We start from the raw sequence: 16,877 nt of genomic DNA on the forward strand, positions 1-16,877 counted from the left end.
ACATCAAAGCTGTGCACATTGTAACATTTTTATTTTTTATTTATTTTTTGCACGTCCTAACATCCACTGCCGTCACATCAATGTGCTAAGCAGTCGTCATGGCAACTGTAAATAAAATGTCAAAGCAGCGACATGACTTCGGAACAGTGTGCAGTTGTTGTCATGGCGTTTATATTACAAAAATATTCCTTACCGCATGCTGGTACGCATGTCATCCATCTAAATATCCTCCGAAATTTTGCTCTCATTATGGATCTGAGCTTGATGTTTCTTCGAATGTGTCTCCAGTACCGAGACAAGACTGTATTTGTATTTGAGGTATGAATGAATAATGGTTTCTGTATGCGTTTTGGGTATCGGGTTTCAATAGAAAAGCGCTATATAAATGTTATTATTATTAATATTGAGTATGGCCACCCCTGACAGAGATCATTGGGTTATGTCCACAAGCGTTAATTGGTTTCACCTTGGTAACTATGTGTCACAAAAACAGTGGGCAACGGTGTATTTGCTGCTCTGTGTGGGAGCTGATTTTTGGTGCCGTTTTATTAGCAGCTCTGTCTTCTTTTTAACACATTTGGGGAAAGTTGAGGAGCTTTGTCCTCATCCTCATTTTTTCTTGTTAAAATAAAAATGTATCATTTTTGAAATATAACACCAGCATCCACATTAAAGCATAATACCTCTGTCTGTCTTGTCTGAGTGTGTAAGCTGGGAGGTGAAATAGGCTTATGCTAGAGAGAAATAACAGACGCATCCATACATTTTTCCTCCCAGCTACAATACTTTGTGTTTTGAGTCATGTCATGTAAAGCCATCATGTACCGGTAGATATTGAAGTGTTGGCTTGAAACATTACGAAGGTCAGCTGAAGACAACGTTTTTAATCAACTCTTGGAGATACTGTTAGCTGTAATGGCTTGCTAATATTACCTTATTAGCTTCAACTGATACAATATTCTGTCATTTCAGCTGCCAAATTGACGGCTGCATGTTATAAAGGGATACATTTTTTCTTCTTTTTTGTCTATCTTTCATCTTTCTTTCAGAAATTAGGGAGCCATAGTTTCACAAGTTACTCAGCATGTAAGTCTGCTGACAAAATCAACAGGTAGAAAAACATCTACTGAAGGACAGGGCTGAGACAACAAGCGCAAACAGAGTTATTTCATGGTACTTTTTTCATTTCATGGCAAGAGAAGCACATCTGAAAATAAGAAATAGCAGTAACACAAACATTACTGTCAGACCAACAGGTTTCCTCTCGCAGCTTTTATCAGAGTCAACCTCTGTGGATGTTGCTGATCTCAAGAGTGCCTCACAATGCAAGTGTATGGTCTGTAGGTAAAACAGGGCATCACCAAAGCATCATCTGAAGCATAAGAGAACAAAACCATGAGCCAGTATAAGTGGCTGCTGCCCTGCTTTCAAATGAGTATGGACACAGATCAGCCTGTATGAGGAATTAAAGCATAAAGACTCAGCATCACCCCAACAAGCTCATAAAAAGCAGGTAGTGACTCCAGGTTGTGATTTTGAAACTCTTGGATTATGGGGTGTAATCCAAGTCAGGAGGGTGAATACCGTCCCCTCTCTCTCAACGGCCTGAGGAAAGCACAGAGTTGCACGTGGTATGTTTAGCAAAGCTTTGTCATCAAGCAGGACTGAGCAGCAGTGCTAACTGCTGTTCATTGTCTCCATGATTACTGTCTTAACAGCCATAATGGACCATTTAGTGACGTGTTTGTCTGTGTGTGCGGGATTACACCAAACGACAAGCAGTTAAAAAACCAAGCCAAAAAAAAAATAACATATCAGTTTGAATTTGAAAATTTGTAACTCACCTAGTACCATTATCTCTGCAAAAGAGAAGATAGAGAAAGTCACACTATGTCAATAAATTGACATAAGGTATTAACCTTGTAATATTGACCATAGGGAGGAATTTGCCAGCTTTGTGGGTTTATTCCCCCCTCCCTGTGAACTCAGGATGAACTGCAGGCGAACAATCTACCTGAATGAACTGCGGATGAACCCTGGCTGCTATCCAGCCAACAGGGATCAGCTCCACAACCTGCAACCTGTGAAGCGAGATTTTAATAAGAACTAAAAGCTCCCACTAGAGCAGAACCTGATTCATACAACAGGTAATGAAAACAAGAACTCCAGCTGGTTAAAGGTGGCCCTTTTGTGGAAATCAGTGAGTAATGGGATATCCAGGTAATAAAGGTGTTTTAGTAACCCCTTGTATAAATCACCTTTTACCCTTATGTACATTATATCTGACACTGGGGACTAACTGGCAAGCAGAAATGGCCCCCTCACCTTCGTCAATGATGCCTGGTTCCATGAGGAAGTGACCATACACTGTCTTGGTGACCGTTCCCAGGGGGTTGCTGGCCTCCAGAGTGTAGTTGCCGTTGTTGATGTGTGTGGGGTTGTGGAAAGTCAGACAGCCCTCCAGATAGTCCTGGTAGAAGTCCATCTCAGTTCGGATGTAGTCGTTCTGAAGAATCTCCTTCTGCTTGTAGAACCAACGGAGCTTTGGGTGAGGGTAACCACGAACCGTGAACTCAATGCAAGTGTGGAGGCGCTGCTCAGGCTCAGCTAGCCTCAGGATGACTGGAGGAACTGCAGTGAGAGATTGAAAGAAACGTTATCATTTAAAAGACACCGGAGCATAAATTTTAAAGTATTCAGAACATGAGGAAATGCAGGTGAGTCATTCTTTGACACCTTCCTTTCCTCTATCATCTTAAAACCTTTTATTTGTCTGAATTTGAAGCTGAAGACCTTTATGTGTCTAGAAGGTTCCTTGGGCTACTAAAAACCTTTCCTAATTCTCTGAATAATCTCAAAAAGGCTGCAGCCGACTAAACTGTGAGTTAGAAAGGTGACATTTGGGAGTTAGGTTTTTCGCTTTGGCGTGGCAATCAGTCTCTCACCGTTATGTATTGCAGCAGTGCACGGGACGGTGAGGAAAACAAACAGATAGGGACTCCTATTGCTGGAAATAGACAGAGGAATCTCCTCTGCATAAACAAACGCAGAGAATCTCTTTCCTGACATGCAGCAAACACACCTCTGAATCCACAAAACCGCCAAGCTGAGAGGCAATTTATCACTTTAATACCATCAGATACATTTCATAAACAATTCATCCACTGATTTGTCTCTGCAATGAGTCACTCTTGCAGCTACATCATCAAAAGGAAATATTTGGCAGATGGTATTACCTGGCAGTCTCTCTCCTTCTCTCTCTGTCTGTTCTACATACCAGCCACCCCCCCTATCCAAACCTACCCACCCACCTCCACAGTGCACACACACACACACACACACACACACAGTGCTTTGTCTCTTGCTGGGTCTCAATGGAGCTGGCATTTTCTATAGGCATGTGTGAGAAATCCTATTTATATAACTAGATCAGAGATGTATTTGTGTGGTTATGTTGTCATTCAGACAGCCCTGCAGCTGTCCCGATGAATTCCCCCCCCACCTTCAGTTGCATGCAGTGTGCTGCTTAATGGTCATTTATTAATTAAAAATATAAAGTACTTGATGATTACAATCACTGAATGAGGGATTTGCATAGTCAGATTAATTTGTTTGGGAGCCCCGCGGCAACAAATCTGTTGTTGGGTGCCCACTATCTCCATCCGTTATCTGTGGATTGTATTTGTACCCTATCGCCTCCAAGTTCCCATTAGTGCAAGAACAATAAACAAAGCAGGCTATATGGAAGCTTTATTGTTTTCCTCCAACCAGTACTCCCATTCTCAGCCCAGGGTTTCTGTAGGTTAGTTTGTTTGAGGGATTTGATTAAACAGCTTTATCTTAGAAAATGTTCAATATCTGCACAGCCATGTTAGCAGTTCTGCCAGGCTGTAATTATGTTTAGTGCTTGGAGCTTCATGTTTGCATCAACACTGCAACATGCTAATGGTGAACAAGTTGAGAGTCTCATGTTTGGAGGTGGAACATTTACCTTCTTAGTTTAACATTATAGGAGAGGATGATGGGAATGTTAAGTGCTGTATCTGGTTCAAAATCCTGTAAAAAGTAGTAGTTGCTAATGGACATGTTAGAAATTTGATCTGCTGATGGCACTGATATGAAAGTTGGTGTCTTTAGCATTCATCCTGAAGAGGTTAGAAGTAGGAAAGTCATGATTGTTCAGCCAGAGATCATAATCAGTCAGTTTTCATAATAAATATGTGATCCGTAGATTAGAATAAACACTTCTAGTCACAATTTATCAGCTGTGATTAATACTCTGGTGTCAGCTGGGAGAAGCGCTTTGTGCAGTGTAGTGTAGTTGTGTCTACCACCTGGTTCACTGCAGCAGTACACTAATGCCCATCAAGATAAATATTTATCTCTAGAAAACACAAATGTGAACCCCATGCTGTCAAATAAGGAGTCAGTCTGTTTCCAACTCTTCTGGTAGTGTTTCACTGGATAACAGCTGAATACCAATTAACAGTTATTCTATTCTGGACTACAATAGTGAACTGACACACCAACACTGTCCTACCACCACTACTGCTAAAAACACTATTCACAAGACAGGGTCAAGATGAGGCTGTAAGATATAATGTCACAGACCCTGGATAACAACTTGTACTGCAGGGTCTGTTTTATCCTATACTGTTTTGTGCAAAGTCCTGGAATTAAAATAAGCAGTTTAATCACATCTATTAACACACAGTGTAACTTGTAACTTTTCCGGCCCATGGGGCAGGTGTGATCCCTCTCAGCTTTCTGACATCAGAATTAAATTGACAACTTTTCTAAACAACAACCTGACATTCACATTCACACCCAATAGCCAGTTATAGAGGTGAGACGGTAAGCGAGGCTTGACCGTCTCTCTCAAGGTCTTTTTAAAAATTCTTCACACATCTAGTACATCTATCACTTTAATGTGTTAAAACAAGGGGCTGCACTTTGATTAACATCCAAGACAGACTGTCTGAAAATGTGAATGTTCATCCCCGTATTTAAGTGATTACTGTGTGTCCCTCATCTCTATGACGACCACTTTGTCTTTCAGTATGGATGATTGGATTTGATATAAACACTAGATTTACTGTAATTGGACAACAGGTGGTTCAAACCTGCTTGTCTTTATCATAACAATGGTTGTAAATGCTGAAATTATGTTTTATCATTAGCAGACAGTAATAGACCATGATTGAGTACTTTAAAATGATGTTAGATAAAGTAATTTCAAACATTACAGTAGCTACCTTTACGCATACCTGTCATCAACTGTGTGAAAATGGATGCTTATGTTTTCAAAGCAAATAATCAAGCAGTAAGGACATGAATAAACTTGAAAGCTGTCATTTCGTAAATTGCTTTGGTGATATTGTTTCTGCCAGACAATAGTAACAATAAAGTCATTCAACTGAACTAAAGGCTAAGGCATGTGTATGTGTGGACATGTTGGTGTGGAGGCGTGTGCAGAGCTACGATTTTGAAAGGAAGAAAGAGAAAGGATAGAGTTGAGGGAGAAGAAAGAAGGGGGAGGGAGGAAGAAGTGAAGGCGGTATATACTGTAGCTGTGCAGCCTGAGTGAAAAAAAAGAGGAAAAACAAAAATTCTCCCATTGATGGACAGTTAGGGACCAATCCATTTTCCCCTTAGCAAGGCTGTCAGCCCAGTCTCAGTCAATACAATGCAAGTCATTACAGCGCTCCATACTGGTCTATAACAACATGGTGTCCTCGTGGAGCTCATACAGATGACAAGCTTTGATAACTACATGCCTTTGATCAGTGAGAACACTGAATACATGTGCAATGTTATCTAGTGGTAACACTGGTGGCATATTTCAAATACCATGTTCCAGCCAGACTACAGATAGGCCATTATGGCTGGCGGTGACAGGGGAGGCAACAGCTTCATGAGACATGTATTGCCACGTATTCCCTCTGGGCTGAGCCACTTTGTGATTAAGACTTTAACCTACAAAGCAGCACACTTACATTCAGAGTCTCAGGAGGGGATTCCAGTCATCTAATTTCCTCTTTAATTAGCATTAATGCCTTGCTCAGAGCTACTCAAGGAACAGAACTACTAACCCAAGTGTTAGAACCATGTTCCTAAGGCAGAGCAACTCTGCCTATAGGAGTAATAGAAAACAAAACAAAACATGGCAACGTATGTGAGTCCTCGATGCTGTAGAGCTGCTATTGTTCGACGAAGCAGTAGAACAATGGGTCTGCAAAATTTGCATTGTGGCTAATTACAGTTTCACTAAAATAGGGAACTCATCTTTGAATGCAGAGAATGTTACTTGACGGCTGGTAATTTTTCTGTCAATCAGATTACTCCCTAATCAGAGCAGCAGTTTAAGCTATTTTCTGACATTTCCAGAGACAATAGGCTGCACAGGGGAGGAAATGTAATTACCATCAGAGCATGTGGTGAAAAATTAATAAGTCAATTTGCAGCACCAGCAGAGTGTCAACAGAAAAAAAATGCCTGGAGATGTACATCCATAGAGTGTCCATGTGGAGGAAGCCCTGAAGACTAGATGTTGCAACGTCTATCTGTCATTCTAGCATGGTCCTTAGCAGCCCTGCTCCAGTTGTGGAGTGTCTGAATTGGTGACAAATCTTCCCTGTCCTGTAGTGTGATACATTGCAAACAGCCACAATAGATTGCGTTCTACAGCAGCAAGCTTGCTACAAAGAGAAAAATGTCAACTACCTTTGATAAATATTGGCTTTGAATACAGTCTGTCCCAAATCTGACCTGGGCCAATCCATTGGGTAGAGTTATGTAAGAGCTGATGCTGTAATTCATGGTCTCGATACCTAAGATGCTTACCAAATCATTGCTTTATCATTGCCGAGGGTTATATATTTTTTCCTTTTCTCTTTCCGATCAAGGCTGGGCTTTGATGTGGGCTGCAGGGTATATTCTTGCTAATTGGCTGCATCAATTTCACTTGGTTTGTAACTGTGCAACACCTCATTGCATTCTAAATGTACCTGCATAATTTGGCTGCTCTGCTTGATAAAGGAGATTTTTTTCCTGTTGTAAATTATTCTCTTAGACTGTCAGTGTCATTAATACAAGATATATTTCAGTCTTCAACATATGTCTATCAAAGCATCCAGGAAAGCCACCCTATGCAAAATGAATTCACCAAATGCTCTTGAAATCATAATATATGATCTCTCTCTCGTTCATGGAGAACTGAAAGATCATGGAGATTTTTTACTGTCTGCCTGCCAGTCAGCGGCAAACATTCATGTTGTGACTGACACAAATCATGCTACAACAGTAAAGAAGAAACAGAAAACATCAGAAAACCATATTATAACCAAGTCTAATGTAAATATTTCAGACTGCTCTGTGGTGTTGGGTCAGTCTCAATTTTGCTCTAATGTAAGTCAGACTGACCAATGAAGACTGACTGACACCTTACCCTCAGGCTAACTTAGGCCTAGAACCAATGTTACCATGGTAACGATCAATGAGACTTGTGCTGCCCAGTAGCACACAGCAACAAAAAACAGGAAAACACGACTCATAATTTATATTTTGCAAACATTGTTGAAGAGAGAGAGCAATGCGACAGGAAAGAATATTTTTTGCTGAGGTAAGCTAAGCAGTTGCGTGTATTTCTTCAGTCTGCCATTTTTTATGATTAAAAAAAAAAAGTCTTAATTTGCCCAGAATTCATTGTACCACAGTCCAGCATTAGACAGTCAACTACAGTCAGAGTCTTTGTTCCAAAAACAATGGGATGAGAGTGGTAAGAGGGAAGAACAACTGTAGTTGCGTGCCCTTAACAGTGAAAATACTGTATTTGAATTCAATCTTAATTAATCCTTATAATATACATTGTTAATTACATTACTACATTTCGTTTATTCTTTCTGCTTTCTTGTTTCCTTCTGTTCCTTCATTCACTAATGCAAATAAAGGCTATAGGGATGTTAATCTAAAGGATAATTAGCTGGCATGGACTATTGTGACTGTTAGGTCTACACACTATGGTCATCAAATTCACACACAGCAGAACTGTGTTTAAGCCCAGCCTGTCTCAGCTCTGAAGAAATAGTTGCAGTGGCATTAGCTCATTGATATATGACTCACAAAACAATTGACTGACAGATGACTGACAATGAAGCTGTCAAGTGTGCGAATGTCACTTCAGCACTGATGTCTAAGGCCAATATCAAATTGGCCTGTCCTTCTCGGTGTAATGGTTATTTAATGGCGACACCTGACTCGAGGTTTGCAAGATTTAACTAAACCACGGTCAACCCTAGATAAGTTGATGGCCTCTAATGTGGATAAGCTACTGCCTCAGCGGTTAGCCACAAGATTTTATTTCAAGAAATCACTTCACCAGAAGGGCTCACTGATTAATGTCTTCAACAACAGAGCAGCATAATTTTACATTTTAAGTCTTCAAATGAATTCTTAGCATCCAAAAAAAGTCCCCAAAGGAATTGTTGAGAATTGTTAATGGACAGAATATGCTATATTGAACCCTGGAATAACCTTTATTGACCTTGCACTTAATTCTGAGCACTAAATATAAAACAGTAGGATATTAGTAGCATGGCTGTAGGTGAGGTAAGTACTAGTAAAAGTCCCATCCACATTGAAATATCTAACTCACCATATGGGTTGCCATGAATTATTCCCTTCTCAAACTGTCCCAACCAAGTGCCATCTTCAGTTCAAAATCTGACTCTCTCCAGCGTTTTGGTGTACAACCTACAGTACTGTAAGCTGATGACACAGACGTCGACGCAGAAGTTAAGTGTTTAGCTCAAAGCACCACTGCACCTTCACACAGCCTCGTCCTGGCATTAAAAGTAATAGTGTTAAATAATGAGGTTATAAAATGTCACAGTCCATTTCCATACGAAAATATTCTAATGACCTTATTAATGCGATCTATTTACATACACCTTCTTTGAAGTGTAGCATTTGACCAACAGGTACAGTATAAAAAGCATATCCAATATTCTACCATGTTGTCAAGCAAACCATTTTTTATTTATTTTTTGTCTGGTCAAATTGACCTTTATGATATTAAACATAAACAGCTTTGCTAATTAGGAGATTCCTTAAACCAATTAGTCAAAATTAGCAAATATTTTATGTAAGCACACTCACATCCCATAATACTGGCAGCATTATTATGAACTCTGAATCTTGAATCCAGTTTGTCTCATGTTATTTGAATAATATTTCCTTATTTATATGTAAATTTAAGCTGCTAATGAAGGAGAGCCTCTAGTGTGCTTTTTGAAATGTCTGTCTCTGGTTATGAGTAAACATATCGCTATAGGCGATAGGCACAAAGCACATCCAAACTCTAACAACACTGTCTACACTTCGAGTCACATCTCAAAACACACCTGTTCAGACTGGCCCACCCCCCCTAACATATTGTAATTTCATTGTTGTTGTTCACTGTTGCTGTATTGTTTTATTGTTCTTTATTATTATTGATGTTTTATTATTGTTTTATTGTTTTACTATTTGTATATTTAATTGTTTTATTGTAAGGCAACATCGAGAGTCCTGAAAGGCGCCTATAAATACAGTGCATTATTATTATGGGTGTTTTAGCCCCCCCTCACCTCTACGGTGACTGGCCAGAGTTTAATAGAACAATGCACTCACACTGTACGTTGAGCTGGATGGAGGAGTTAGTCATCCCAACCACATTTTCCGCAATGCACGTCAGCTGGTAGTTGTTGTCATCTCGGCTGATGTTGAAAAGAGTCAGGTTGATAGAGTGTATATTTGGCAGGTACACATTGGACTATGGGTAGAGAATGAAAACAGAGAGAGAGAGAGAGAGAGAGAGAATGATGTTTAGGTATGTGAAGGATATACTTTGCACCACAAACAATTATATCACAGGGTTTAAATATTTAATTACTGAATTACAAGTTAAATACAAGTTAATTATTCATTTGTTAAATTCTTGAGGGAAGACGCAGAATACAGTGAGAACATAGGCTACACACTCCTCCGTCCATAGGGCAGGAAAGGCAGCAGGAATGTAAACTGTGATATGTTGTAAACTGATTCAGACTGACACCTTTAGGAAGCCAAAAACAATGCATTTGCCTTCAGTTGGCCAGGCTCCCCAACACTTCACTCATCTCAATGTGCACAGTATCCGTCTACTCGAAACCATTCAGCCTGAGGCCGAGGTAACTTTCATCTGTAAAGTCACTGCAAGCATTAAAGACACAGATGCCAAACACAGCCACATGGCAATTTCAGAAACTGCTGTTCTCCTCTTCTTTCTGTTTATCTCTGCTCTTGTTATTGCTGTGACGTCCCCGGGGCCTGACCCGGGGGGTGAGATTAGTGTCTTAGCTGGCTCAGTGTAGGTTCAACCCATGCCTCTCACTCTCACAAAACCGGCCTATTTTGAACAGGGGCAGGTCACCATGGTAACCTATGCAGCAAAGCTACTCGGCAAATCGCTTGTTTGTATGCAAATTGTGATTTAACAATTGTTAATTATTTTCATATTCTTTTAATTCTTTAAAGCTTAGATTAGATGTGGAGACTATGTCATAGCAACATGTCCCAAACTGGCAAAAAAAATGAATGACTCTATTGAGTCTATTGACCATTATCCGTATTATTACCGAGAGTTGTTCTGCATCGCCCATATGTGAGCACATCTTTTTGATACAAATGGAGGGTTTACATAAAGGCATGATGACTAAATGTTTATATAATCATGATTGATGATGAGAATTCAGGTAATTTCACTTCAATTTATCATTAAAACATTGAAACATATTTGAATACTTAAACTTGAAATTATGAATATAGCTAAACCTTGTTTATTACAGCACTGACAACTATTGGTTTAGATAGCTGAACACGATTGTAAGGGCAGGGTTGTGTTTGTGTGTCTGACCAGGTGTGTGTTGATGGAGTGCAGGCCGCTGACTGTCCAGTCCACTTCAGGAAGGGGCGCTCCAGATCCGTTGCAGCTCACTGTCACATTGTCGCCTTCCATCACCAACACACTGCTGTGGCTCACACTGATCTCCGGTAAGTCTGAAAACACACACGCAAACACATACACGGTGTATGTTCATATTAATAAACGCCTGCCACTGCTTGTGTCTACATATTTTCACACTAAATCAATTAATCACTTTTCATTACTGCAATAAAATTGGTACAAAGGAACCCGTGGGAGAGACAGACACACACACACACGCTGCAAACACACACGCACAGACACACATTAGATGTCACAGGGATGAGTCACCAACAGGAGATAATACTGCAGTCTACAGCCTCTGTCAGAATTAACACACGGCTCCTCACATCAGATTCACCCACTGAACTCTGTCACACCTCCTCCTCTTTCCGCCTCAATTCCTCTCTCTGCTCCTCCCCTCTTCCTTCTATTTCACCTTTAACCCTTTCCGTCTTCCTCCTGCCTTTCCCGTCTCCATCTGTCAGCTGTTCCCGGCTACACCTTTCACTCCCCCCCCCCCTCTCCTTCTCTCCACCCCTTCCCTTCCACTCTGTTTCCTCTTCCTTTATTCTCTTCCTCTTCTTTAAAACCCACATCACATCCTCACCCCCCTCCCCCTCCTCTTACCACAACTGGGGATGTACATGTTGTGCAGTCTTATTTTGGAGGCTCCGTTCCTGCAGTAGAGATGCTGTGTGTGGAGTCCAGCTTCTCCTCTCTGCTGCCATAGCTGGATCCAGCGAATATCACAACCACACTCGAACACCACACCATCCAGACGCCTTGAAAGGCAAGAGAGAAATAACAGAGTCAAGAGCAACAACAACAACAATCAGACTGTGCAGAAAGATGTTAAAAACACAAACAGCGCAGGCAGTGACACTGTTACTCTCATATATACGGTACATAAACATCCTCAACAACAACACTGAAAACAGCAGCAGTCTAATGAAGGAAACATTATATCAGTCGAGGGCATATAAGTAACACCAGCACAATTAAAAGGCTCCTGCATTGGTGTAACTTTGCACTCCTTTGACCTCTGTGCAGCTCCCTCTGGAGCCACAAAAAGACTTAATATAATATGTTTCATTTGGAACTCCCAAGACATGTAAACAGACTTACCCTCCATATTCACAGAGTCAACAGGCTTTTAATATACTATTAAATACTTGAATACTTAGATCTCACTGATTCCTGAGAGTTCTTGTCAATACATGCTTCAGTGTCTCCTGCCAAGGTCTGGAAGGTTTCTACCCGACACATAATGAGACACTTCATGAAATGAACAGACTTTGCCATTCAAACACCTTTGTTACAGTACAACAACTCTATTCCCTTGTAGTTTATTTCAGTTACGACTCACGAATGGCAGTATGCCTCTCAGCTGTTTTGTAATTTTTTTTTTTTTTGAGCAACGCAAGCATCATCATCCAATCATTGTCCTCAGCTGAGCTCCACAATACACTGAAAATGGTCTCCATAATTGTAACTACACATAATAAAACTTGTAATAACTGAGATAAAACTCAGTGAGATGTCACTACTGTATCTTATTCATACTATACATGTTCTCCATTTTCTGCTTCAAACATAGGTAATGCTTCTGAGAGGACTTGTTGGTAGGTCCCTAACAGCATAAGACGAAAAATCGTGGCACACACTGAGATGGAAAAACATTGTGCAATTTAAAATCAAACCCCATGGAGGGAAACACAGGAATGGCACAAAAGAGTGATGCTTTTCCAGGAAAACCTTCCTCTCTGGTTGTAAAATGAACTTCAGTCAGCTGCTTCCTCCAAGCTGTTAATGCGGTCGACCCTCTTCATTAGCAACAGACACATAGGAGGCATCTGACAACACTTTCAAACTAATTAGCAACGTTTCTGTACAGCATCAGTAACGACAATATTATTAACACTGTCTTCACAAAAATCTGCAATTCAATGGCAGTGACTCCCTATGTTGAACACTGTATAACCTGTATGACAGTCACCATGGATGTGTGTTTTATAATAGTTTTGTAATAATTAAATCCATTCAAATCAACATACGGGGGGGAAATGAACGCCTGTACTGTGGCATTCAAATGTGAGGAGGTCAGAGGTCAAAGCAGCGCTCAAGCTATCAGTCTCAGGCTATATTAGCAGCAGGAAGGTATCATTAGGCCTCTCTGTGCATACATTTCCTTGTCACAGTAGCGTGCACCACAGAGTCACATTATTCAATGTGGTACGCCACCTCTGCATTTTGCATATGTCCAATTTGGAGGCTGTGATTGACCAATTTTGTTAAGATGAATGCCTGTCCAAATGTCCTTGACAGAGGTCAATAAGATATTGCAGACAGCATGAATAATGTATGGGGCACGTCCACCGTGCTGTATGAAGTAATGAGAATAGATTCCCGCAGGTGGATCGCACTTATTATCAGGTGCTCTCTGGATCTGATACTGTAGTTAGAGCAGGGCCTGTTCCATTCACTACATGACAGCTTACTCACTGAGCTAACTCACACTGCTACAAGGAAAGGACACAACAGCATACTGATCCATTATAAAATAATTTCCTCTTTAATTACTGCAGAAAACCTGTTCGTTTTAGTTATGATGATCCACAATTATTCTATGCAGATACGTGCTCATTGTTGTACAGTTGTCAGTGGTTGTACCATTTCTTAGCGCTTATACCTCCACCCACCCAAGTATCAAAATCAAAATCTTTAACTCACAAACAAAATAAATCTGAAAAATCCCCCATTTTCCCTTCTAGTGAAATTCAATGTTCTGCTTTCATTTCCTCTGGTTCAGAAAAATTGCACCGTTCAGCTCATTTTTAAATGGTGTAATGATTTCTTTAACTACTTTGTGCATTATCATTTATAGAAAACTCTGTGTGAGCTTTATGTGTACTAAGTTTGTTTCTCAAGCTTTTTAATCATCCCTGGGAAAACTGCAGGAGTGTCTTGTCTTATTTTAAAAGAGACTCGGTGTTCAAGGACAGAATGTAAAAACTAGATACTGGCTCTGAGTCAGTATCTCCATCTGTTAGACAGAACAAATATAGCAGGTTTGAGGGGTATAAATACCTTGAAACAGATGCAGCGAGGAGATTGAATGCTGCAGACAGGACGAGACACATGTTGTCGTATATTGTGACATCTTTCCTTCTATTGGACGACAGAATCTAATCCAAGTGACATCAACTCTCTATTTGAACTTTAAGGTGGACTGTTTTTATCAGTGTATTGAGCCAGGAAAAACAACCAGCTAGGGTAAAATGTAAAAGGGAACAAATTCATTGTGTGTTGCACTGTTGCACCAATGTGTTATAGCAACACAACCATTTTTCCTTTTTAATGAAAATCGAAATCATTTGATTTTCCGATTTGCTGGTTTAACTGAAGTTGTAGCATTGCAGTGGAGCAGAAAGTGTACCTTTTCCCTCTCAACTGAATTGTAGTGGGAGTAAAAAATAGCAAGAAATGGAAATACAAGTACCTGAAAATTGTAGTCTATTGTACTCTAAAATGTACTTTCCACAACTTCTAATTCAATTACTTGGGTTTCAGCAAGCATGGATTTTAATATTGTTCAGTTTTTATAATGGCCATCAATGACAAGCCAACAGTGGAAATGAAAGGGTATGCTATTAGCTGGATACTTAAACTGTCACTTAAGGCTAAAGTTAGAAAATAGCAATCATATGTGTTCTTACAAGTTAGATAGATATATAAATTTAACATGAATGTTTAGAGACAATGGAAACTTCACTGAACACGGCACCGGGGAGCTCACTCCAGAGGCAGGTTGTTCCCTACATGCCTGTGTGGAGAAGGGTTTCACTGTTTAAGGTTTTCATTTAATGCTGAGCAAGTTAAACCACAAGGGATTAAAGCTCACCAGAGGAGGCCAGCTCTGGCTTTCTCCCATTTGTATTGTAATTATGGTAATTGTTAAGAGGGACAACCTCCATACATTACTCAGTGTTCCTATGGGCAGAGCTCATCAGGGGCAACATGCTGCCGTATTGATACAGATAAAAGTTGAAAAAGAAAAAGAAGAAGAGGAGATTGCACTTGAACAAGAGAGCTGCCTGCAACCCTGTGTTTCAAAGCCCAGTCTGTATGGCACAATAACATAATGATTTTAAAGCTCTACCATCTACACAAGGCGTAAGAGAAAAAAAGAGTACAGCAAACTGACAGCTGGAAGTTGATAAATGTCTGGAGGAGAGCAGATTAGACTTTAAAAAAAAAAGAACAAAAGTAAACAGCAGTGTGACCCTAGATACGGAGAGCTAACAGCGTGATGTTTCCTTGAAGCTGGCTAACGATCCACCCCGCTACTCCAGAGGAGAGGTAATGATCACCACCGGAGGCTGTTTTTCTGGGAAATGTACACACAGGTGCTTTGGCTCAGGAGACATGGATCACAGGCAACGATAAGCTACTGTATATACGGCATTGTTGCTGGCGCGCTTTGATCTCAGCTTGAATGCACTGCTTCCTCTACTTATACCGTTGTCAGGAATTATTTTCGGTTTTTAAATCCTGTGTGTTTAATAAATCGCCTTATTTGGCTTTTTCTTTTTTGCATTGATCGTGGGTGTGACTGCGGGTTGTATTCCCTGTGATGCCTGGCTTTGTGGTAATTCATCAGAAACGAGGAGTTGCTCTAGTTGCTTTGCTTGTCACGTCACCTCTGCAACAATCCAGTGCCTCCAGATGTTAGTGCATATTAATGAGAGAAAATGGGAATCTTCCAATCATTACTTTGAATTTTGAGTGGCATATCTGCCGCCATTATTATTATGCTCTCCGTCTATTTTTGTTTCCATCTTATGGCTGCTGTGCACCTCCCATAGATCACTTGTCAATCAAACAGTGTGGCCAGTGCTCTCATTATATTGAAGATAATCTGGTTGTCGTGTCCTTAGATGCTCTTCCAGAGTCTTGAATCAGCTGACTGACTGATTGTCAGGTTGAATAATGAGAAGCAGCCATGAACTGGTCTCATTTTATCCTGCTTGGGCTGCTACTGTACAACACTGCTGCACCCGGTGCTCTGTTGCTGTCACGAACAAAGTACGCACACTTTTCATCATTGGCAGGAGTTGAGAGATTAAAACGTTAAGAAAGAATATTATAAATCAATCAGGGGGAATAAGTGCAGGAAAAAAACGGAGAGTTGACTCAACCAATGTCAAATTCAATTCTCTTCTCGCCACCGAGAGCTTTTACAACATAAGCCTTTTCCTCTGATCCTGCTAAATTTGCTAAATAGTTGCTTTTACCACACTGCATAAACTCTGTATCATTGCTTTACCACACTCCTGGTTGCTGCTGGACTGCTTCCATCATTGTCATGCTCTATCTTCTGCTTATGTCATGAATAAAGTGGCACACTGTGAATAAATAAATCACCATTTTGTCCCATCATTGCTTTTCTGTAAGGTTGCAGCCACTGGGCCAGTTACTGTCCCGGCAGCCTCACTCACCGCCTGACTCTTTTTCTTTTTTAACCACTACGGCATAATTTGTCTGAGGAGCCAGACCTGACTTTGGCTTATCGACAACACCACCTGTGCTGCAATCATGTAGAGGAGTGGGGGCACCATAGTCAGGTCAGGGAAGGCTCCAGGTAGCAAAAAATGACAAAGTGAGCAGTAGCTTAAGGCAAATTCCTCTTCAAAGACTGAAGCAGGGGCTCTTCAGATACGTTGGCAGTTATTTTTAGCAGACAGGTGCTTCGAAAGATGCTTTATCTATGTATTCATAGTGTATTCAGGATGGATGATATAGTGATATTTGTCCTACAGTATCTCTGGACTGATGTATAGAATATCAGTGCTATTCTTTATAATGATCGAAT

The 16,877-nt window shown here is 40.5% G+C and overlaps 1 protein-coding gene across 3 annotated transcripts in view; it reads right to left on the bottom strand.

The window, feature by feature from the left end:
* Positions 1-16,877, bottom strand: part of ntrk3b (neurotrophic tyrosine kinase, receptor, type 3b) — a 176,157-nt gene that overhangs the window by 84,649 nt on the left and 74,631 nt on the right. For all 3 annotated transcript variants that reach the window (XM_085766841.1, XM_085766860.1, XM_085766851.1), the window contains exons 5-8: positions 11,633-11,787; positions 10,934-11,076; positions 9,670-9,811; positions 2,326-2,631 (exon numbers count right to left, since the gene is read on the bottom strand). In XM_085766841.1, the coding sequence (XP_085622967.1) occupies positions 2,326-2,631; positions 9,670-9,811; positions 10,934-11,076; positions 11,633-11,787 (746 nt within the window). The remainder of the gene's footprint in view (positions 1-2,325; positions 2,632-9,669; positions 9,812-10,933; positions 11,077-11,632; positions 11,788-16,877) is intronic.

This window comes from Trachurus japonicus, chromosome 3, assembly GCF_045865225.1.
Source record: "Trachurus japonicus isolate A0001 chromosome 3, Traja_1.0".
Lineage (NCBI taxonomy): Eukaryota > Metazoa > Chordata > Actinopteri > Carangiformes > Carangidae > Trachurus > Trachurus japonicus.